Source organism: Drosophila ficusphila, unplaced genomic scaffold, assembly GCF_018152265.1.
Source record: "Drosophila ficusphila isolate 14025-0441.05 unplaced genomic scaffold, ASM1815226v1 contig_198, whole genome shotgun sequence".
In the NCBI taxonomy this organism is placed as follows: domain Eukaryota; kingdom Metazoa; phylum Arthropoda; class Insecta; order Diptera; family Drosophilidae; genus Drosophila; species Drosophila ficusphila.
Genome location: NW_025064092.1, coordinates 6,399,302 through 6,421,590, shown reverse-complemented (window position 1 = coordinate 6,421,590; position 22,289 = coordinate 6,399,302). Strand labels below are relative to the sequence as shown.

Sequence of the window (22,289 nt, the reverse complement as noted above, 5' to 3'; positions counted from 1 at the left end):
CATTTACAAAATATTTCTGAACTTTTTTCCCATTTTACAGGCGATGCAGAGAAAAAAAAATTCTTTTGGGATCTCTAACTTCCCGGTGTTTTTACTTCGCAGTTATTTTGTTTGGAGTTTTAAAAAGTTCGAGGAGCTTAAGGAGTTTTGACAGTTTTCAAATGATTGAGAGGGAAGCATTGGTAGTCACTTTAAGCAAAACACTCAAATAAAAACCTAATTAAAGTAGGGACACCCTTAAGTCGAACGTGCGTTGAGGCATCTCGAGTTTCCAGGAGGGCATTCCTGTCAGAAACAATATTGCTACCTCGATGCCCCCCGGACATTTGGCCATTCCTCAAATAATCTCGTTACCCGACAATGAATCAAATTAAATGAGAAACAATGTGAAAATCAAGTCAAACGTAAGAATATGCCATTATTGTTTTCTCTCGCTTCGTTCCTTTTTCTTTTTTTTCTCTGTTTAGCTGCTTTAAATATTCTCATTACTGCGATGGAATAATAAGAGCGGAGGAAAATCTGAAAATAATAAATGCGCAGATTGCTCAACAAATTAACGCAGGAGGCGGAGTGGGCGTGGCATGTCGGGGGCACTGCCCACTTGTCAAGCGTTTCTATATCGCAGCTGGGCCATCGAGAATAAAACCAAAACAACACAAACAAAAAAAAAAACACATTTCTGAGAAAATAAGAAAATACAAGATGAAGACAGCAAGACACCAAGACACAAAAACAGAAAAAAAAAAAACAACAAAAGGCGCACGAACCAAGTGAACAAAGGCGGCTCGAATCTGGCCAAAAAGATCTGGCTAAATGGGAGGTGCGGCCGCCTTTTTTGCCTATTGATTTTGTAATTGAAGGTTAAATTTTAATGCTGTCGGCCAAGCGGCTACATCGTGTGCATGTGTGTGTGTGTATGTGTGTGTTAGCGGGTGTTTGCAGTTAATAGCGCGTAATGCCAGGACGTTGCTCCAGTTTCGGTTCGACGGGGCCACGCCCTCGAACAAGTTTGTTGCCCCTCCGTTTGGGGGCGGCGTGCGCCATCTGTCGCTCCGCTGGACACAACCAAAGGTGGCCAAGCAGCACGAGGGCAAAGTGGCAAAGTGGCAAAGTGGCAAGATAGCCATTAAAATTTCAGACGAAAATAGCAAAGGGTGCTCTTAATAGCCGGCAATGCATTTAGTGCTAGTTTCAACACCTCAGCTCGGTGCTTCTGTTAAGCGACAGCATCGTTCAGGGGGCCATTTGCAACAAATCGCAAGGTAACCCCCGATTTTTATAGCTTTATCCCACAGCTGTGGGTGGCAGTCCAATTAGAGACATCGAAGAAGGGATACGTTTAAAATTTGAACGTATTTTGGACGAGTAATGCAACCTAATGGGAAAACTTAAAAAAATAAGATGGGGCAAGACAAATTATATAAAGTGGTAGAAAATATTGTTTTCAGTCACTTAAAAGTTTTTAACAACAGAATGCTGGAAAAATGTAATTTGTGGTCACCTTTTTAACTGTCTTTAAAAAGTTTTAAAAATTTAAGATATTTAAATCATAATGTCGTAGAGGTTCAAGTTATGTCCAACTTAGAATTGCAATATGGGGACACCTTGCCCTCTATTAACTTATATAAAGATGTAAAGTGAAGGGACCAAGAATTAAATCAATGTGATAAAGAAAATGTTGAATGCAGTTTTTAAGTTTATAGAGGTTGCCACTTTAAATTACGAATTGAACAATTTAGGTTGTGGAATTTAAAAAGCCGGTTCTGGGTCAACTTTTTAAAAACCACTGAGAAAATGTAAATGGTTAATGAAATAAATTTTATTTAAAAAGAGAATTTACAGAGTTCACTTTTATGTGAACTTTAAAATGCTGAATGACGAGCCAGATAATTTTGTCCAGCCAAACAGTGTTTAAATGCTGCGTTAACAGCCGGTTAAGTGGTGTTTTCCCACTCCGATCACCGTGACTGGGTCTCGGGATTGTGGGTGGTCAGTGGACCCAATCTATCCTGCTCATATAACGCCATTGATATCGATGACACGCTGACGCTGCGCTGTCAAGGCATGTCGGTCATTAATCTTCGCCTTCCACGCAAATTCCGCGCAGAAGGCCAACAAAGGCGGGAATAGAGGACGGCATGTGTGATGATGGTCGAGTGTGTCCGTGTGGCCAAGTATTTAGGCAAATGTCGCCAGCTCAAGCAATGGAAACTGGGGCCTCCCCATCCGCGCTGGACGATGGACGATGGACGATGGCCGATGGACAATGGACGTGGTAACAATGACAGCGATGGCCAGTGGTTTCAAGAGCAGCGGCAAAAACAGCAGTTAAGGGATGCCAACTGCAACGGCTGTCACTTTTGCTCCATCTCATTGATACCCTGTAGAGTTCACTCTGTGCTCAGATCTTGATTGGTGCAAGCCAATATTTATTTCACTATTTAGAATGCTAGTTGATTATTATTCAAAGCGGTTTAGCAGAACCAGAATACATGAGAAGAATTCTATTGTTTACTACTTCAATTGTCATGCCACCATAAACGGCACCAAAAAAAATGAAATTTTCTTTGTTGATTTTATGGAGAAATTTTCAACTATGTATAGAACATATTTTTGAGATATTAACACACTAGAATGGAAACTTATTCACTAACTCTAAGGTGACTTTATTATTTATTTATTATTTGCTCATATATTTTGCATTTATACAAATAAGGTAAATTTCAAAAAATATTTCTAAGCATTGAATATTTTAAAATTGAAATGACAGAAAAGAACCAAACCTTCTGTATGGTATTGTCTATTATTATTCGAATTTAAGATATTTTAATAATATAAACTTTTTTCAAAAAGAAAATCCCAAAGTTGATTAGTTCATTAACTTAAGAGGTTTATTCATGCATGTCCTTTTCTTTAGAAAACTTGGTGCGTTGGCCCTTTGGATTTAAGGGATATCACCATTTCGTGGTGCATTGATCCTTGGTCTTTTCAAAATGTTCCTGCGGCTTTGTTTGGTTTTGTTTTGGGCCGTTGTCTGCGCCTTTTTGACCCACATAGACGTGAAATGTTTCGCTTGACTGGACACCACAGTGTGACGTGTGGGTGGATTTGGGTGGTTTTGGGTGGTTTGCTCTGGTTGTGGATGTGGCTCTGGGTGGCCTAAGTGGTGCTGCTGGCGGTGGTGGTGGTGATGGTGATGGTGGTGGCTCGCCGGGAAAAAGGGACATTGAGAGTGCCATGGCTCGCTGCACTCGGCTGGCTGCGACTGCTTGTCCTGTATTGGCAGTGCAATTATACAAATTAATGCCGGAGACAAAAAGCTCACAGATTGCGATGCTCGCAGCGATGGCATTGTGCTTGCGTATTTATCGCGGCGTTTCCCAATGCGAACGGCGCTCGTAATTGAAACATCTCGCCATTACACAATCGAACAACGGGTGGCTCATCAGCAATGGCAATCGATGATTGCCCCTGCATCGGGAATTGACTTTGAACACTGAGCCAAACGCAATAAAATGCGAGATTGGGGATCACTTTCAGACTGAGTCTGCAGGAGTCGCTGTCACTGATTGCAGCTGCCATTGCTGTGCCAGGAATAATGATTTATTTTGGAGGCTAACCAAGATCCTATGACCTGAATCCGGCGAGGTGCCTGAATATTGGAGGCCTTATCCTCCGCACAACAATTTGTTTGTTAATTTAACCTTAGATTTCTAGACTTTCGTTGCAGTGCTTTTGCAAATTTGAAAATTTTAAAATAAATTTAATAATAAGGTATTTTTTATAATATTTATTTTAAAGCAAGTTTTGTACTTCACTGTAAATGGGTTCTGGTGACCCAGATTAATAAACACAGTGCTGAAACAGACCCAGTATTTATACCTCGCAAATAAGGCCACTTTAAACTTTTATTTTTCTATTTTTCACTCCTATTAAATAATATCTGCAATAAAATGTTTACTTACTTTGGCGATAAATTTACCGAATTCGAGTTGATAAACACACAAGTACCTGCAAATAAATGTGACTTTAATGACCAAAGAGTAAGTACGTATTTTTCCCCGTGGAGTGCCCCACAACTCCGTTCGTCCTTTTAACTTATTGTGTGCTTCCCCGGAATTGGCAATGCCAAAACAAGTGGCGCCATCTCCAGCATGATAATGCTTTTACTGACCTCCTCCTTCGCCGAAAACCCCGCTGTGCATTTGTACATTTGTGCATTTGTGCGTTTGTTCAATTGTGAATTTGTGCATTTGTACAGTTGTTCTGAAGGTTGGCTGCACTGTCACCTCCCCCCGATCTCCACTTCGATTTGGGGAGCCCAACTGGCTCTCCTTGGCGGAGGTTTCCCAGTTGACAGACGGAAAATGCTAGCAATTTCCCAGCGTCGCCTTGGTTGCGAAACCTCGGTGTATTTGCTCCCAGGCGGACAGCCAGCTGTGGTCCATTACATAACGCTCCCTGGCCCGCTCTACTACTACACTTGGAGCAATTAAGGGCAGCCCATTAATAAGTTTGATCATCTATAAACCTATATTCATGAATTCTCCATATAAAAATAAAAACATAATGCGCAATTGTTAATTCCAAGTTTATCTTAACTATTTTGTAAAATGAATATTTTGATAAACGATATGATTGTTTATATTTCAATTAATTAATTTTAGCTTCTTTCCAATACTTTTTTACATTGCAAGGTAACTATTTAATTGTATTATAGTTTATAGTTCATCATTCGCTTTAAGCCAATATTAAACCTCTAAGAACTTTTCGTAATTTATGACAAAATCTAAAACATAATCAAATATACCAAAACTATAAATATTATTTTAATAATAATTAGTTTTACAAAAGTATGCTTGTATTCAAATAATATTTAAGCGATATTTAACAATAATGTTAAGTTTTATCAAATTTAGCTGGAACATAATTCAAAGTTTAATTAAATCTAACATTTCAGGAGTTGTATTAAATCATTCCCATGAATTTGATTAGAGAACATTTCTCTCAGTGTTTATATCTATCCCTCGTCACGACAACGCACAAAGTGCGCATAAATTGCAAACGACCCACAAAAAACTTTTGGCCAGCAAAATGGCTTAGATCAGAAATCACAAATCAAACACTCGCAAAAAGGCCTCCCAGTCCAAAAAATACGAGCCCACTGCTGCCTTTCGAAATGCGGCGCAATCAGCGCCAGGTTTTGCAGGTCCTCAGGCTTCAGCTCCAAACTCTATGCCCCCGGTTCCAACGGTTCCAATCTCCGTCTCAGGGGCTCCCACATCGGCTCGTGGTTATAGAGCTCCGATCCGATCCAATCCAATTTCCGCGCCCATTTGGCGGCTGCTGCGTGAGAACTAGCAAAAAAGTCAAATGGAAACAGGGGAATTTGGTATTCGCTTGGTTAAATACCCACTATTAATTACAGACCCTGTGATTAAATTATTTATAATTAATATTTCTTAAATACGAACATCCAAAAATGTTGAGGGAACAAGAACCTTCTTGTTAAAAACCACAGATTATCTTACCTTATTTACAATTATCGTAAAATGTAATTGTATGCTACCGAAATTAAAACTTCCAAAATAGAATAAAAAGATTGCAATACTAGTAATAATAAAGTGTTTTTATATTTTGTTATTTATGAACTCTATTTAGAAAAGGAAAAACTTTTCAAATATTCTTAGTGAGATTAAATGTGTTTTGAGTACGTAAATCCATTAGCTAAATAATTTATAATGGAGCCTTAGTTCCTCTGCAAACACATTTACCTAATTAAAGAGCCGTCTAGAGTGTAAGCCAAGAATCCCACTCAAAGCCTCAAATGCGGGGTAAGAAAAATCTGAAAAACCTAAAAAAAAGTTAAACGCAAAATGTCTGCAGACTGGGCTTAAAAATGTGCAACGCACCACAACGGGTGTGGTGGCGTTTGTAAATTCGAGGGGGCCATTAATAAACCACTCGACAGGAGCCACGTGAATTTATTTTTTGTTTCTTTTTTAGTTTCGGAGGTGGAGGAGGGTGTTTTGGCCTGGAAACGAGAACAAGTCGAAGACTCCTCCGTCGGTGGTTCACTGACCAAAAAAACAAATGCAATCATTTCAGGTGGTTCAGTGGGTTCACCTTGTCCGCTGGCATTTCCTTTTGCCGCATTCGAACGACAAGTGCGGACAAATTTCCAATTAAACAATCGTTGCGATTAACACGAAAGGCGATCTCTGCCATGGGCGGACCCAAAAAATGGGGGAGGGGGTTAAGAGGGGGCGGGGCAGTTGCGTAGAGCGGCGCGCCTGCGCTGCTGCCTGCTTTGCCAACTGATGAAAACCCGTTCTCATGGCTGCCGTCGCCTTTTTTTTGTTTTTGTTTTTCCAACGATTTTCATTTTCATTTACTTTTATTTTGTTTTTGTCTTGCCTTTTTTTTTGCACCATATTTTGAGAGCAAACCGGCGACGGCGGCCGTATAAATAGGCCCAAAGAACGGCGAACCGAGACAGTTACCAATCGCAATCCAATCGAATTGAGTCGCATTTTTTTAAGTGAACCACTGTAACAATAACAATGGCTTTCAAGGTGCGTGAAGTGTGCCCATCGCCGACACTCCTGACAGACTGACATCGAAAAAAAAAACAGACACAAAAAAAAAGGAGTCAGGAGCTGGGATACAAGTTGCCTGCAGTTGTTATCCTTTCACCCGTCACTCATCCTTTGTCGGCTATTTCCCTTTTGCCGTCAGGATAACATTGTTGGGCTTCTGGCTTCTGCATTTTGCATTCTGGCTCCTGTCTCCTGTCTCCTTACTCCTTTTCTCCTGTTCTCCTGCCTTCTGGCATCCTGGCCAGGCCACACAATTCAAAGTGCATTGCAATCTCGGCTCGATTCGCAATTTAAATTCAATGTCCAAGGCAATGAAAACGAGAGCAAGACCAACACGCATGCTAATTGTGCGATTGTCAAGTGGCTGCTGATTGGGCGGCCCAAATCTGGGTCACTTTCGGCCACAAATAGGCTGGTAATAGGCCAAGAAATATGAGGCAGAGACAGCTGGTAAATGGTAATGAGGACGAAAATTTTAAAGGGCTAGAAAAGTAAGGCATTGCATCACAGTTTAAAATGAAAAGAAGGAAAGCTTTATTTATTTATTTTATTTGTTTTAGCTCAATAGAAATATAAGAAAAGGATTTTAAGTTTGAAGTACTTATCTTTGGTTATATAGTATATCCTTTTGATAAATTAAAAGTAGTACGTACTTCCATTAAACTTACCAATATGTTATTGTGAAGTTTCTGGGAATCATTAGACTCTTCATCGCATAACTTATATATTTGTTTATCAGTTTCCAATGCATCATGATGCTCCAGTAGTTCGATATTATGTTTTGCCTTTCAAGGATAATTTGTTTTTCCCCCATTTGCATACGGTTTGCATATCATCTGAGGTTATATTATATTTAACCTGTTCTTGTATCGGACAGCCTTGTGTGTCTTTCGATTAAGCGATAGACATCGCTTTCAAGGTTGCAAGCCAAACAGCTGCCAGAGGGTAACTTTGCGAACTTAATTAAAAGTTAGTTCGCCTGCAATTTCCGTTCGGAGCCCCGTAACAGATATCTAGATATTTCGAGATGTAAACGAACTAATGTTACCACATAAATATTACGCATTCGCAGGTTGTTCTCTGCGTTGTTTTGCTGGCGATGATCGCCGGCGGTGAGGCAAAGCCGGGCGGTCCAGCTGCGTATTCGATCAGTGCCCCCAGCGTGGACCACGCCTCCGTCGGCAGCAGCCAGGAGCACACGGTCAAAGGTCACTACGGCCAGTCCTCGCAATCGGACTACGCCAGCCAGGTCCAAACAGCCCACTCGCAGTCGCACGTTCAGCGATCGAGCATCAGCAACGATGCCGGATTGGCGCCAGTCGCCGCTCATGGATACGCAGGTGAGTCCCCAAAATCCACTCGAATCCCCCCCGAATCCACAGCAGTCACTAGACACCTGCACTACCAACCAGCACAAGCTCACACCACTCACTGAACCCACTTTGAACCCCAATTGCACGTAGATGCAGCGATGGCACAGGTTCAAATTAACCACAGAGTAGGAAAAAGTTTTTTAGGGAAACCCCAATATCACTCTCCCTGAAACCTCATATTTGCAATGCAAAATGTATAAATAAAAAGCATTTAGCGGTTTTATTAAGCACGAAACCATGTTTTTGCAAATACAACATTCATTCATGTAAATATCTTTCTATTTGCATAACATAAAACACTTAGTCTAATTTAAACCACAAATAGACAACAGTTTTGGGCAACTCTGAAAAAAAAACAAAATAAAACACGCTGAAATGTGATATTTGCAATGCAAAATTTTTCAAAAATAAATATTCCCTAATTGTACACTGTTAAGCATATAGGAAAATTTTAATCACATAAAAAACTTTATTTACCATGAAACCATAAACATGCAATACAAAATTATTTATAAATGAATATTTCGCTGTTCATGAAATATTAAGCATTTGACCAAACTTTTACAACAATTAGAGAAAATTCTTAAGAAAATCTCAGTATCACTCACCATGAAACCGTATATTTGCAATACAAAAATATTTAGGAAAAACATTTTTATTTACCGTGAAACCATATACAAAATTATAAATATACAAATTTAAAACAATTCCTTAGTATTCAGCTGGATTTAAGCGAATTCTTTAATCTTCAGCACAATTTTTTCTACTTGAAGTGAGTTAACTTCTAATTGCAAAACTTATAAACTTATTTACATGAGAAAAGACCCGCGGTTTATATAAATGATTAGCTTCAAAAAATATTTTTATTTACAAACGTCATGTGTGAAGTGCAAATTAATTAAAGATATAGTTGTTTCGGTGTTTGAAGAAAAAATATTGAGATGTTTGCGCGAACAGTTTAGACTTATGAAATTTTTTAATACAATTAAATCCAGCAATAAAACAACAGAAAATTGGGTCGAATCAATATTAAATACCTTGAATTATTTTTAAATATTAGGTCAATAAAAATTCTTTGTATGTATATTATTTTTTTTTAAAGAGTTTACGTATGTTATTAAAATGTTATCAGGAATTTTTTTTAATACTTTTAACCTCTTACAAAATACCTATGAGCCTGCCATTGCTGCTTAGTTGATTGTTAACACTTTTAACCCGAAAATGTAAATGAAAAACCGAAGCTGCTCCGGCCCACGCGATTGCCACGCCCACTTACTCGCTGGGTTACACCGGCCACTCGGCGCCCGCCCAAATCCAGGGCGTGGCCTACGGCGGACACTATGCGGCCACGGCTCCGGCTGTCCAGATTTCCGGACTGGGACACCTGGGGCACTCGCTTGGACACTCGATTGGCATTGGCCACTCCTTGGGATTGGGTGGATACGGGGGCTATGGATACGGCGGATACGGCGGATATGGATCCTATAGTGCTGCTCCGGCAATTTCCCATGGATATCTGGCTCATGCTCCCATCGCCGCTGCTCCGGTTTTGAAGTACGCCGCTGCTCCTTCGTACGGTAGGTGACCAGGATCCAGGATCAAGGATTCAAGATCCGGAATTCAAAGTCCAGAAATCGGATTCTATGCTCCCAGAACTAACCCGCTAATCCCCACTTTTTCCCCCGCTCTAACCCCCACTCTTTGCACTCTTCGTACGCTTCTGTTTTCCCCAGCGATTCTCAACTAATTTTGCCACGAGTTTTTCCAGTGCGAAAGCAGAAAAAAAATACTCAGAACTTTATTGTGTTTTCGCCCTGCTGCCCAAGTGCACTTGGCAAAAACAAACTTTGCTCTGGGTGAAAAATAAATATAAAGCTGAAGTTTTGCTCCTTTTTTCCGTGAGATATAGGATAGTGTTGGTTCCAAGCATCTTATAGATCCTTCAGATACAGCGAGCTGTGGGCAACCCAAGGGGAACACTTTCAGGGAAATTGTCTTAAGTTTAAGCTTGAATAGCGGAAGGTGGGTGTGAAAACAAGACTGAGATCGTGGTGTGATAAAGTATTAAATCAAAAGTCAAGTCGAGGTTAAAGTCCTCAGAGATCATAGATGATTCTATTGTTCGTAAGCTTCTGTTGAGCCTTAGGCTCAATCGATAAATTCTGTAACATCCCACGCAGAGCTCACAAAAAGGATAATCGGTTTTGAGTCCGTCCGAAATCGATTTGTCTTGCTAGAAAACAGATATAACTGCTCGTGGGGTGTGGGAATTCGTCGGTGAGTGTAATCAATCATTCAACGCCGTCGGGCCTATTCCCTTTTAAAGAGCTTTAAAGCCTCGGTCACGACGTGTTTTACACACCACGAATGTTGGTTAAACTGCATTCCAGGGCTGCTGATTCAGCTGGCCAAGTCAGCGAGTCACCCAATCACCGAATCCGCCAGTCACCGTTCCCGTTCACTTCGGTGTCACTTGATTGATGTTCAGCAAAGCCTTTGGGTTTTGTGCATAGCCAGTGCACTGAAACAAATAGTATTCCAGTTGATTACGCTCTATTTTGGTACTGCGTATACTTATTAATACCACATGACGTATACTTGATATTTACTTACTGGCCCAGAACCTTCTTCCATGATGAATAGAGTGCACTTAGAAAAATATTAGTGGATTAAAAACAAATAATATTAAATAATATTAATATTGAGTTCATTTCAAATGGGGAGTTCATTTATTATTTTTGAAATACGTATTATGTTTTTGGAAAAACCCAACTGTCGATTAACCAAAAATCAATTCTCTAAAAATTATGTAAATTTAAAAATTTAAATAGCGTAAAATAAATTTTGTAGATTAATTTGTCTTTTGAAAGGTTTTGACCTTTTTTTTACCAAGGATATAATCAATGGAGTTATTCATCCAGTTTTATAGAGATTTCAGGTGCACTTTCAAAACGTTTTTAGGGAATTAATAACCATAAAATATTAGTGAAGAAATTACTGATATTGTTTGGCAGTGTGGAGGGATTCTGAGCCACCGGCCTGGTGGGTGGGCGATGGTCAGGCCAATGTCAGGTGGTTGCCGTTGACAACCTTTAAGTGGCCCAGCGGGCGGGGGAGCTGTGGGCCCGGCGTATTGTCCAAACAATGGAGACGATGCTAATTTGGGGTAGCTCCATCTGTGGGCCCCACGGCGACCATCTCTCTTTCAGCCAATCCGGGCAATCTGTCTCTGTCTATCTGCCTCCTGTGTCTCTTGGAACGCTTTGTCTGTTTGCATAAAATCCTGCTAACTTTATGTCTCTGTGTGTGTGTGTGTGCTATTCCACAGCTCCTGGTATCATTGGACACGGCATTGGACTGGCCGCCCCCGCCTACGCCGCTCCTGCCTACGCTACGCATCTGGCCGCTCCCGTAGTGAAGTGAGTATCCGGCTCGTAGGACCATATTAATAAGGTTGCCCTCATAATCGCTGTTCTTGTTGTTTTCCAGGGCTGCCGTCGCCGCTCCCGCCCTCGTTCATACATCGGTCTCGGGCCATGGCATTCACTATGGCTACTAGGGGAACCAGCGCCCACTTTCAACCTTCCCCGCCCCTCCTAGAGCCAACGTCCCCCCAAGAAGCGAAGTACACTAATAGGAACAATAATACCCAGAGCGTGTCGGTAGCTGCTCGCCTTAATTAAAACTCAATTTGTTAACTGCACCGAGAGCCTGGACACGCTGACCTATGAACTGTGTGGCATGCCGGTGGTATGACCATTTGACCACACAACCAACTGACCAGCTAACCGAACACCTGACCCCCTGACCCCTAACCTGTAAAAAAAAAGGGAGGAACATGGGGGATGCAGCGTACCGTTTTTATTGTCGTGTTTCTTTGGCCCCAGAGCTTAAAACCCCCACACATATATCCCCAATATCCCCATCATCCCGCCAAACCGAATGCTGAATGTGTGTGTTTTTTTTTTATCGCGGTTGAATTTACGTTGTATTTAAACTTATTTTGTAAACTGAAACGAAATGCATGTGGAAATGTTGGAAAAAAATAAACTCATTGTTATAACTGACTGGCGAAAAATGGAAGTGGAAGGGGAAGGGGGATGGGGAGCTGGCCTGTCGCAATATGATATACGGTATGAATACGTTGCAAGGACTGCAGTGCTCCGCTTTTCTTTTTTTTGGCCATGATGCGGAGCAGAAGCAGGCCGAGATTTATTTGCCACGCATCAGTTGATCAGCATACTTTATGGCGCATAACACGACACTAGCGTTTCATAAGCGTAAGTTCCAGCAAACAAATAAAAAGGCGACAGCTGCACTTTCCCATAATCGCAGTACATTCTTTACCGCCATGAAACGCACTGTGCGACCATAAATATATGGCGAATTGAGCCCACCAAATGCCAAGTGAAAGTGTGTAAAGCCCCGGAAAAAAAACAGAAAAAACCAATTTACGTCACATCGGGCATCGCACATGGCCCGAAATAGATGATAACCCGTTTATTTCGGTCCCGGCCTAAAATATGGTCTAGAACAAAGATCCACAGCAATTCGGCGGCATTAAAAATGTCACTGAGTCCGTGGGAGAGTGAAAGTCAGAGTTGGCCGGCTAAGCAGGCCAAAGTTGACTGATGGGCCTGACCCGCGAAGGACGACAGCTTTAAGAGCCATCAACAAGGATAACTCTGAGCCAGGATAACTGCAGCAGCAACAGAAGCATCAGCTGGAGAGCAAATGCAAAGTGTAAATAAACCTCTCTCTGTGCGAGTTGTGTGTTAATTAAAGTGGCTTTTTTTCCGTATTCATCATAAATGCAAAAGATACGTAAGTGTAATGGTAAAAGCAACAGAAAGTTCCGCGAATCGAAAATCCACTTGGGTTTTTTATGTCGTAGAATTCCTATTTAGATTCTTTAAAACTTCCTTTTTTTAAATATTATAACAAGAACTAGAATTGGTACGAAATAAAATGAATTGCATAGTAATTTTTTAGCTTGACTATAATAGTGCCTTGTTTTTAACTTTGTAATACTTTTTCTTATTATTAAAAGGTTATGGTACTATCCATAATTTAATAAATATTTATAAATATTTTTATGTACATAAATATCTTCATGTGTTAAATATCTCTTTTTATTAATAAAATGGTTTTGAGGCATAACTATTTTTATCACTTAAAACCTAGTTTAATAAATAAGTTACTTCCCATATATAAAGAACATATATATTATTAAAATATTTTTCCATATGTAACTTTACTAGATTATTTGATATGTGTATATTTCATATCAAAACATTTTTATAGTTTCCTGTTTATTTTTGGCGTTAGCCAAACACTCAACTCGCGATTGTCAACGCTTTGCCTCTCGGGGGAAAACAAGGAACTTCCTAATAATGCGGCTAATTAGTAGGTTAGAGTGGAGTAAACGTGTTGCAGTTTTTCCGCTTTTCCGCAGCATTTCCCAGAAGACCGGTGGCCGCAGGTGGGCGAATCACCATATTCGAAAGCGAAATCGCTGTTTGTCTTTGTATCTGAATGCTGCGCTTTGTTTTGCCAGTTCGTTGGGGGAAATGAACAGGATGCGGTCCTGCGTACAAACATAGCCACACACACACACCCACATAGCACTACACATAGTCACACGACATCGACACACACACCCACACACACACACATGTGTCCCATTGAAGGATACATGGACAGGATACAAGGCACGCACACGTGGGCTTATTTAGTAACTATATTTGCTCTGCGTCTCATTCGGCTTGTTTTCCCATTTCTTTTCCTCTTGCCTTGTTTACTTTTTTTGCCCGTTTGTTTGTGTTTTTGGCTGGCCGACACTAAATTGGAATTTTTCATGCAAATATGTAAGTCGAGGAGTTGGAGATCTATATCCCACCCGCTTTCCACTCGCTTTTTGCGTCGTTACTTCAATTAAAGGGCAGTCTGCAAATTGAATTTGGCTCGAATGCACGGCGGTAATCAGCTGGCCATCTTGGCCGTATTTAGTTTGTCCGCAGCCTTTTCCCGCATCGCCTTATGGTGCCCGCATGTTCGGTTAAATGGCTTACTCAGCGGGTCGTTCCTCTAATGCAATAGTCGTGTTTTTTTGGCCCGCTTTCTGGATTCCGGACTTTGCTCTTGGCTCGCGCTCCACTTACTGTTTACATTGGCCCGCTGCATCGGTGGCCTCGCCAGCTGAGGTGTCCTGCCAGCCAACCCATCCCAAGGACACCTCCTTTGCCTCTCGATTGTCACCTGTTGTTGGCCAAAGTGCAGAGGCCTCGGGTTGCATAACACCGCGCCTGCTTTCAGAATCGCTCAATTATCGCCGGGCAAAGTCGCCAACAAGTGCAACGTCCCAAATTATTTTTGAATGCTGTAGCAATGGATTTTCACACTAATTTTTTAAGGAAACAAAAATATTGAAAACCTAAAAAAATAAGAAAACATTTATTAAAAGTCAACGGGTGCTTTGCTTTTATTTTTTTTCTTTAAATTAAAATTGCATATTTCTTTAGTTATTGTTAGCACAATACACTTCTGATGATAATATTGATAGCTATAACTTTGGCTAAGTTCTTTAAACTGGTTTTGTGTAAAACTAAATAAACACAAAATAAGTAAAAGAAATTTAAAGCAAATATAGGAATAAATCAAATTTTACAGTTTTATATACCCCGTGAAACATTTTTGCGCTAGACTAATTTAAATAGAGATTTAATTGCATTATATATAATGGAATTTAGAAAGAATGGATCGACTTTTTTCAGGAAAACCTAAAAAAATATACAACATGGTTTTTGGACCTTTGACAATAAGGGATTGTTTTTTTTTGTGCAGTTACGGATGCACACGTTGCACTTTGCATCGAATCAGCTCTACCTTGGCCCACCCACGTCTTCGACCCCTTTCCCATCCCATTTTGCAACCCGAGGAGACAGGAGGTTCATATTCTGGTGGCAGCAGGGAGTTTCCACTGACATCTATTAATAACCCCACAATCAAAATTCGGTGGGCGGTTGAGTGTCCGATGGCAAGGAGCTCCGCCGGGATTATAGACTCTGAAAACAAACTCAATGGCAGCAGGCAATTACGGTTCAAAACAACATCAAAACAAAACAAATTGCACGTGAGCACAACGGCTCGCCAGAGATTAAAGCAGATTATCACTACAATCTTTATATCTAGCTAAATAAAATTAAAACAGAACTACTAATCTGGGTTAAACAAAAGTGAATTCGCGAACGATACAAAAACTATACCTACTATGGTATTGAAAATTTAAAAAATTCGACTCCCGGAAACCAGTTAAACAATCTGTGTTAACACTGTTTTATTTAGCAAATAACAATTTTATTAAAAATGTATAATTAGGCTTTGCTGGTTATTATCGGTTTTCTGCTGGCACCATTTCCAACTATTGGGTTGGCAAGAAAGTCATGTCGTTTTTGTCAATATTTTCAAAGATGATTTATTTATATCAGGACTTATAATTAATCAATTATATATTGGCCGTTTTGTTCGACCACTAATGACCATCTTTCGGGCAGCTGCATAATTCCGCGCTCGAAGAACTTTTGGTCTTTTCCAGCAAAGAATCGAGACAAGTGGTTTTCGACAGCCTCATCTGAGTCAAAGTTTTTACCATTCAAAGAGTTTTGAAGAGAGCGAAACAAATGGTAATCTGAAGGTGCTAAGTCCGGACTATAAGGTGGATGTGGTAGCACTTCCCAATTCAGCTCCGTTAATTTTTGCCGAGTGACCAAAGATGTGTGGGGCCTAGCGTTGTCATGGTGAAAGATTATACCCTTACGATTAGCTAGTGCCGGCTCCTTTTCTTTAATTTTTTCCGCCAAATTGAATAGCTGGCGACAGTACAAATCTGAATTGATAATTTCATTCCGTCCCAGCAGCTCAAAGTGCACTACACCCTTCCACTTCCACCAAATAGACAGCATAACTTTCCTCTGATGGATATCGGCCTTTGATGTGGCTTGGGCTGGCTCATCTTTCTTGCTCCATGATCTTTTTCGTTGGACATTATTGTAAACAACCCACTTTTCGTCGCCAGTAATGATCCGCTTCAAAAAAGGATCGTTTTTGATCCGTTGCAGCAGAGAATAGCAGATGTTGATACGCTTAGTTGGGTGAATTTCCTTTAAGTTATGCGGAACCCAAACATCGAGCTTGCTTACGCAGCCAAGTTTCTTCAAATGGTTTTCAACCGTTGTATGTGACACACTGAGCTTCTCTGACATCTCCCGCGTTGGATAATGCCGGTTTTCATCCAGCAAAGCCTGAATTTGTTCGTCAAAAACGGCCGATGGTCGACCAGAACGTGGGGCGTCTTTAACTCCAAAATCTCCAAGCCTGAATTTGGCAAACCAGCGCTGACATTGGCGATCACTCATGGCATCTTTACCATACACTTCGCACAATTTTTCGCGAGCTTCGACCGCTTTTTTTCCCTTTTGGAAGTAAAAAAGCAAAATATGCCGAAAATGATCACTTTGGTCCTCCAAGTTTAATTTGCTATAGCTTCCACAAATGTTATCGAATAATTACCAAATTTTCGTCGATAGTACCTAAGACAATAAGCTTTAAAAATATACTAAAAAGTGTGACCCTGGTGCTCGATTAGTCGTAAATAAATTAGATTAAAAACGATTACTAAAAAAAACGACATGACTTTCTTGCCAACCCAATAGAACCTTTCCCATTAAAAGACTCGATTTATCATCACTTACAAGAATTATATTTGCTTGCTTTTCCTCTTATCAAATACCACGCAAATTTACGCAAAAAAAATGAAAAAAAAAAAATACTTATACACTCGAAAATTTACGAAAAATACTAAATCTAGAAAGTCCAGTGTTTGGGGCTACAACTTCAGCTCCTCCAACTTCTTATCTTTCTCCGCCTCCTCTCTGTTTAGGCACTCCCCTTCGCCTAGAAGCGATAGTTGAGGTTGCCGCTGGAGAAGCTCACGTGGGAGACATCCGAGGACTGCTGGTAGGAGGGAGACCCCAGAACGGAGGACATGGGCACCGCCATCCCGAAACTCTGTCGGGTGGTCGGAGCCAACTGGCTGGTGGCGAACTGCTGGGCCACCGACTGCTGCTGGTCGCGGAGCACGTCCTGCTGCTGCTGCTGCAGGAAGCCCATGTGCTGCTGCGTGGAGTAGAAGTCGCCACCAGGCCCGTTCCTCAAAGCTCCAGTTCCAGCTCCTGCTCCATTTACAGATCCTGCTCCATTCACAGATCCCGGAACTCCTCCGTTGAATTGGGGCTGCGCTCGGTAGGCGAAGTGTGCTCCATCGGCGGGCGGCGGGGGAAGGTTCGGAATCTGGGCGGCGGATACATCTGGGTGGGCGTGGTAGAGCTGCTGGAGCATCTGCTGCTGGCTCTCCAGGAGCTGCCTGGTGCGATGGTAGTCGAGGACTGCCGCCTGCATCTGGTCCGCGTAGCTGGGCACCGAGTAACCCGCTGCCTGTGGAGAAGTGGCGCCAAGGAATTGCTGTTGCTGCAACTGCAACTGTTGCTGCTGCTTCTGCTGCTGCGTCAGGAGTTGTTGTTGCTGCTGCTGCTGCAGAAGAGAGGGATTCGCGGCTGTGTAAACGCTGGGATACCGCTGTCCAGGTGGAGGGAATGCTCCGAATCGAGGGGGAGCCGACTGCAAAAAGGTAGGAGAGAAGCGAGTCAATTAATAAATCTATATAATATACCAATAATCAACGCCAATAAACATATAAACAGTTTTTATTACCATTGAGGTATTGCAGAATAAATTTAGTTAATGTAAATAATCTCTAATTATTCATTATAATTTTCTATTGGATTTTTATATACACGAGTATATATTATTACATATGATTCATTTAATATTTCTTCTTTATGTCTCTTTTTTAACAAATGTAGTCTAAAGTAGGTAGTGTCTACCGTTTAAAAATGAAAATACAAATCTATAGATTTGTTTAGACTCACTGATAGGCGACGCTTTTGAGGCGTTCTGCGTTTGATCCGATTGGTCACCATTCTTTTTGCTAAAGACTACTGCCAAAAAGGAAGATAAGTGAAGTGCCAAGGAGCCAAGAACCAAAATTTCAGTTTCAAAATCAGATTTAGATTGAAATTGAAATTTTTGCGTCGAAGTTAAATCAAAATAAACCGAACTGAACCGATCGAGCGAGCAAGTGAGACTGAACATTATAGAATGACTGCTTCCCTGACACTTCCCATCCATCATTCGACCAAAAGCGGAAGCCTACTTTGATCTCTACACTTTATATAGGGTAAATGCAAACAGAAATAGCAAAAGATAGCATGGGATAATCACGCGATTTGGTGGCTTTAAAAGCGTGATTGGAAAGCCGCTGCATCGCAGTGAGAAGAGCGCGATGGATGGCAAAAGGTTGCAACTGGTGGCACTCCTGGTGGCACTGTTTCTGGCCGGGATTTCGGCCAGGCCGAAAGCGGACAATCCGCTGGAGAGCTTGGGCATGAGCGCCATGAATCTGGCCGGGAACCTGGCGGAGGCAATTCAAAGTGGCGGAGCTCTGACCCGCGATCTCAATCTGGACAATCCACTGATGTCGGTGCACTCGAAAACCGCCCTGGGTTACGGCGATGCAATGCGTCCGCCTTCGGGAGCTGATTCCTCCGAAGAGGATCGCAGGCGCAAGAGGAGGAGGAGGAGAAGGAGGAGTGGGAGGAGTGGAAGGAGCCTCCATCGCCACAGGAGAGCTCCGTGTTTTTGGAAGATGGGCGGTGCTGCCACCACAGCTGCCACCGGAGGCGATGATGAAGTGGAGGCCAGAAGGAGACGGGCTCAGAAGCGGGCAACCAACAATGCCTCGCGATCCCGAGTGAGTCCCAAGACCAGTGGCAAGAAGTCCTTGCAACGACGGAGGCGCCGCCAAGCGCCAACGGATACGGAAATCATGCAGAACTCGAACGGAAAGGATCCCCTGGGACTCGGGGACAGGATCAAGGGAATGTGGCTCGCCTTCGTGGACAATGTCTCCGAAGTGGTGCAGCAGGTGCGCCAGAAGATCTCCGATTCGGCCACTCAAACGGGTTGAAGGCTACCCCGATTCCCTGACTTCCCCAAATTCCCCAACCTCTGTGTATTTTTTTTTGGTTGTTTATAAGTGCAATAAAAGTAAATGCAAAAAAAAAAAAATACTTATTAAACTCATTTAAAACATACTTTAAATTAAGTATCTACCTTAAATGAATAAATTAAATTTACCAATTTTCAAGCCTTGAAATTATTAATACTGTGTTTTATGTGATTGTTCCAATTGGTTGTATACTGCCTATCAAAAAAAGAAATTATAAATTATAACCTAATAGAAAACATTGATCTGAACTAAATTGAACTTATTTTCAATTAATTTAGTGCTATGAAGTGGATATCTAGAAAGCAAGTGCTAAAACCATTTATTTGTTGAAGTGGTATACCATTTTAAGTTTGTTGAATTGATTTAATCAAGACACCATTGACTTTTATGCCATAAAAATAAGCACACGCTTTGAAAGGTCTGCAATTCAATAGTTAAATACCTTGAGACTAAATTGAACAATTACAACATTCGTTTGCAAATGTAGCTTAGGCTTTAATTACACTAGATAGAGGCTTGTTAAAATCTGTCATTGAAAGTAGGAAAGGGATGACCCTTGCTGTTCCTATAACTCTACTGCCACCCAATTAGAGAAGAGCAAATCAAATCAAAGGCAAGCCGCCGTATCTACGGAATGCGATCGAAAGTGGTGCTAAGTACGGCAGATGATCGGGGTCACCAGCCAGAGCAGTGCAATTATTAGCAGATGACAGATGCAGATACTGAAACGAGCCGGGTAACGATGCCAACGATGCCAATGTGGACAGCAGGTGCTTCCGGCCATATGAGATGCATCTCGACATCCGTCGAACATTTCCGTGTTTGGGCGGAATCTCGATCCAGTCGAATGGCGGAGTACAAAAGGCGCATTCAGTGGGCTCTCCACAACAGTTGGCCAAATGACTTCCGGACTCCGCTGCCCAGTTCCACTAATTGTGGCCCTGACCTTCGCCTTGGTGGCCCTCGTTTGGGCGGAGGAATTCGACGTGGAATACTCCAACGAGTACGACGATGTGCGACCCCATCTGGTTTATCCCGATGATCCCAGACTGGACAAACGAATCGGAGATGCAGCTAGGCAATTCGGACAAAACATAACCCAGGCATGGAACTCCATGGTGGAGTCCTTCAGAAGCTACTTCGAGGAGCTGAAGAACCTGTTTACGGATAACACGGATCCGAATGCAGCCAACGAGGTTTTTTCGAACCACTGACAAATGTGCTCGGTGCTTGGCAAACAAATCATATTGCAATTAGCGGAGAGATAATTTTATTTGAAGGGAATGAAAATGAATTAGCTTTTAGCTGATTGCATAGCAAAAGTGTGTTATTATTCAATATCATAAGCAATAAAATTACACCAAAATTAACCAAATGATGTGATTATAAATATCAAAACAAATTTGCTGAATCGGATTTGATTTCAGAACTTAATAGCTTTGCATGCCAGATTTTTGATAAAACAAGAGCGTGTGAATATATCTTCAATCTGTACTAAAAAAAAACGCAAAAACATATATTATTTGACTGAAGCTTAAAGCTTTAAAAGCCGATCAACTGGTCGAGCTGCAGTTATTTGTCGGTTAAACTATCGCAAGATGAATACGTCTATTTTGACCCTGAGTATTTTCCTTCTACTTTTGGGAATTACCAATGCCCGACCTCAGGTAAAATGGGTTCGGGGTTATAGAAATTATGAGTAATAGTTGATTTTCTTTTAAGGATTTGGGTACTGGAGTAATGCTGGCCGTGGGACAAATGCAGCAGTTGATGGAAACTGGCGGCGGATTGAAAAACGAGCAGAGTGTTGAGATTCTGGGCGAGCGGTTCACCGGAGGTTTAACCGTGGGCATCGGAGAGGTTATGGGAAATATTCCTATGGGAGGTGGACGTCGCTAAAGATATTTCAGAATCTAAAATGTTCTCTTCTTTTTTTTTTGTTATTATACGCGTAACGTTAATTAACATTTAACGTCAATTAAAGAAATTGCAGTGGAGTTCGTTTTTTTGTTTTTAAACACGAGGCCTTTGAAAAACCTGGTATTCCGAAAAATTGAGAATTATGTTATTAAATTTGTGGAGGGTCTTTTTTGATTATTTAGAAGTGAATTATAATCAAATAAAATTAGCTTTTTAGTGTCCGAATGAGTCTTATTGTTTTGCTTTAGGCAAGTTTTCACCATGTTAGTTGTGAGGTACAAATAAGGTAAAAAAAATAAGTGCCTCATGAGAATTTTATATTATATATTAGTGAATCTAGGTTTTCCCAATAAATGGAAATACTTATTTGGCTAAACCTTAATATACCGATTTAGTCCTAAGCATGCAAAGTAAATATATATTCAGGTACCTGGTGTTATAGTGTACATTATTATTTCCAATAAAATCAGTGGACTATATCTTATAAGTTTTATTGAAATATTCTTTTGTAACAGAAATATTGGAAATATGAGCGACTATATAGATAAGGTGCCATAAAAATACTATTTTTTAATAAGCTAATAAAAAGAAAGTATTTAAGATTTTAAATAATAGACTAGAATTCATTTGTACACTACTCAATGCGAAATTTAAGAGCTATTAATTTACAGGCATATTGAAATGTTGATTGTTGCCATTATGCAATTACCATTGCATTATTTAGCTCCACGAGGCATATTAAAGGGAACTGATTAAATATTTAAGTAAAAGGGACTGCAAAGGGCTCCTGGTTTCCCTAGGTCGATATAAATTTCCAGTAATTACTCACCAACTGCTGCGGCTCCTGTGGCTGCGGTTGCTCCACCTGCTGGCTCTCCGGCTGAGTTGCCTTGGCTGCTCCGCCGTAGAACCTGGTGAAGGTCTGCTGCAGTCCGGGAGTCTTCAGGCTGTACGAGTTCGAGTTGGCATCCGTGTGGATGGAGACCTGGGCACGACAGACCTCCTGCTGTCCGGCCAAAAGCAAGATGGCCATCGTCAAGGCCACGACGAACATGATTTGTGATTTGCTGTGTATGTATAGAACCTAATAGATGGTTGCAAATTCCAGTGTCCCGCTGATTCCGTGGAACCTTCGACTCCCCGTAACCGTTTTCTTCGTAAATTATCAGTTGAGCGGACTGGCGACTCGCGAACGGCGACAGTTGACTGTGGAGCGCCCGCCGCAAGTCCGATGGTTTTATACCGCCTCTTCGGCGGCGTTTTTGTCCAACT

The 22,289-nt window shown here is 41.3% G+C and overlaps 4 protein-coding genes across 7 annotated transcripts; 3 read left to right on the top strand and 1 right to left on the bottom strand.

Moving 5' to 3' along the window:
- Positions 1-6,563: 6,563 nt before the first annotated feature.
- Positions 6,564-11,531, top strand: LOC108088593 (cuticle protein 21.3). Of its 2 annotated transcripts, XM_017186440.1 has the most exons (5): positions 6,564-6,575; positions 7,672-7,939; positions 9,214-9,549; positions 11,301-11,391; positions 11,462-11,531. In XM_017186440.1, the coding sequence occupies exons 1-5, from the start codon at positions 6,564-6,566 to the stop codon at positions 11,529-11,531; spliced, it is 777 nt and encodes a 258-aa protein (XP_017041929.1). The 2 variants fall into 2 exon arrangements, with proteins under 2 accessions (XP_017041929.1, XP_017041930.1); XM_017186441.1 differs by lacking the exon at positions 9,214-9,549.
- Positions 11,532-16,707: 5,176 nt separating this feature from the next.
- LOC108088720 (centrosomal and chromosomal factor-like) lies at positions 16,708-22,224 on the bottom strand. Of its 2 annotated transcripts, none has more exons than XM_017186665.2 (2): positions 21,847-22,224; positions 16,708-17,647 (listed from the first exon to the last, which is right to left on the bottom strand). In XM_017186665.2, the coding sequence occupies exons 1-2, from the start codon at positions 22,069-22,071 to the stop codon at positions 16,925-16,927; spliced, it is 948 nt and encodes a 315-aa protein (XP_017042154.1). In that variant the 5' UTR covers positions 22,072-22,224; the 3' UTR covers positions 16,708-16,924. The 2 variants fall into 2 exon arrangements, with proteins under 2 accessions (XP_017042154.1, XP_017042155.1); XM_017186666.2 differs by lacking the exon at positions 21,847-22,224 and adding an exon at positions 17,959-18,171.
- LOC108088721 lies at positions 18,355-19,350 on the top strand. The gene has a single exon (XM_017186667.2). The coding sequence runs from the start codon at positions 18,372-18,374 to the stop codon at positions 19,053-19,055; it is 684 nt and encodes a 227-aa protein (XP_017042156.1). The 5' UTR covers positions 18,355-18,371; the 3' UTR covers positions 19,056-19,350.
- LOC108088722 lies at positions 19,933-21,094 on the top strand. 2 transcript variants are annotated; one of them, XM_017186668.2, is made up of 2 exons: positions 19,933-20,764; positions 20,820-21,094. In XM_017186668.2, exon 1 carries the CDS (start codon positions 19,997-19,999, stop codon positions 20,309-20,311), a length of 315 nt encoding a protein of 104 aa, XP_017042157.1. In that variant the 5' UTR covers positions 19,933-19,996; the 3' UTR covers positions 20,312-20,764; positions 20,820-21,094. The 2 variants fall into 2 exon arrangements, with proteins under 2 accessions (XP_017042157.1, XP_043063456.1); XM_043207521.1 differs by having other exon boundaries at positions 20,660-20,764.
- Positions 22,225-22,289: the final 65 nt, after the last annotated feature.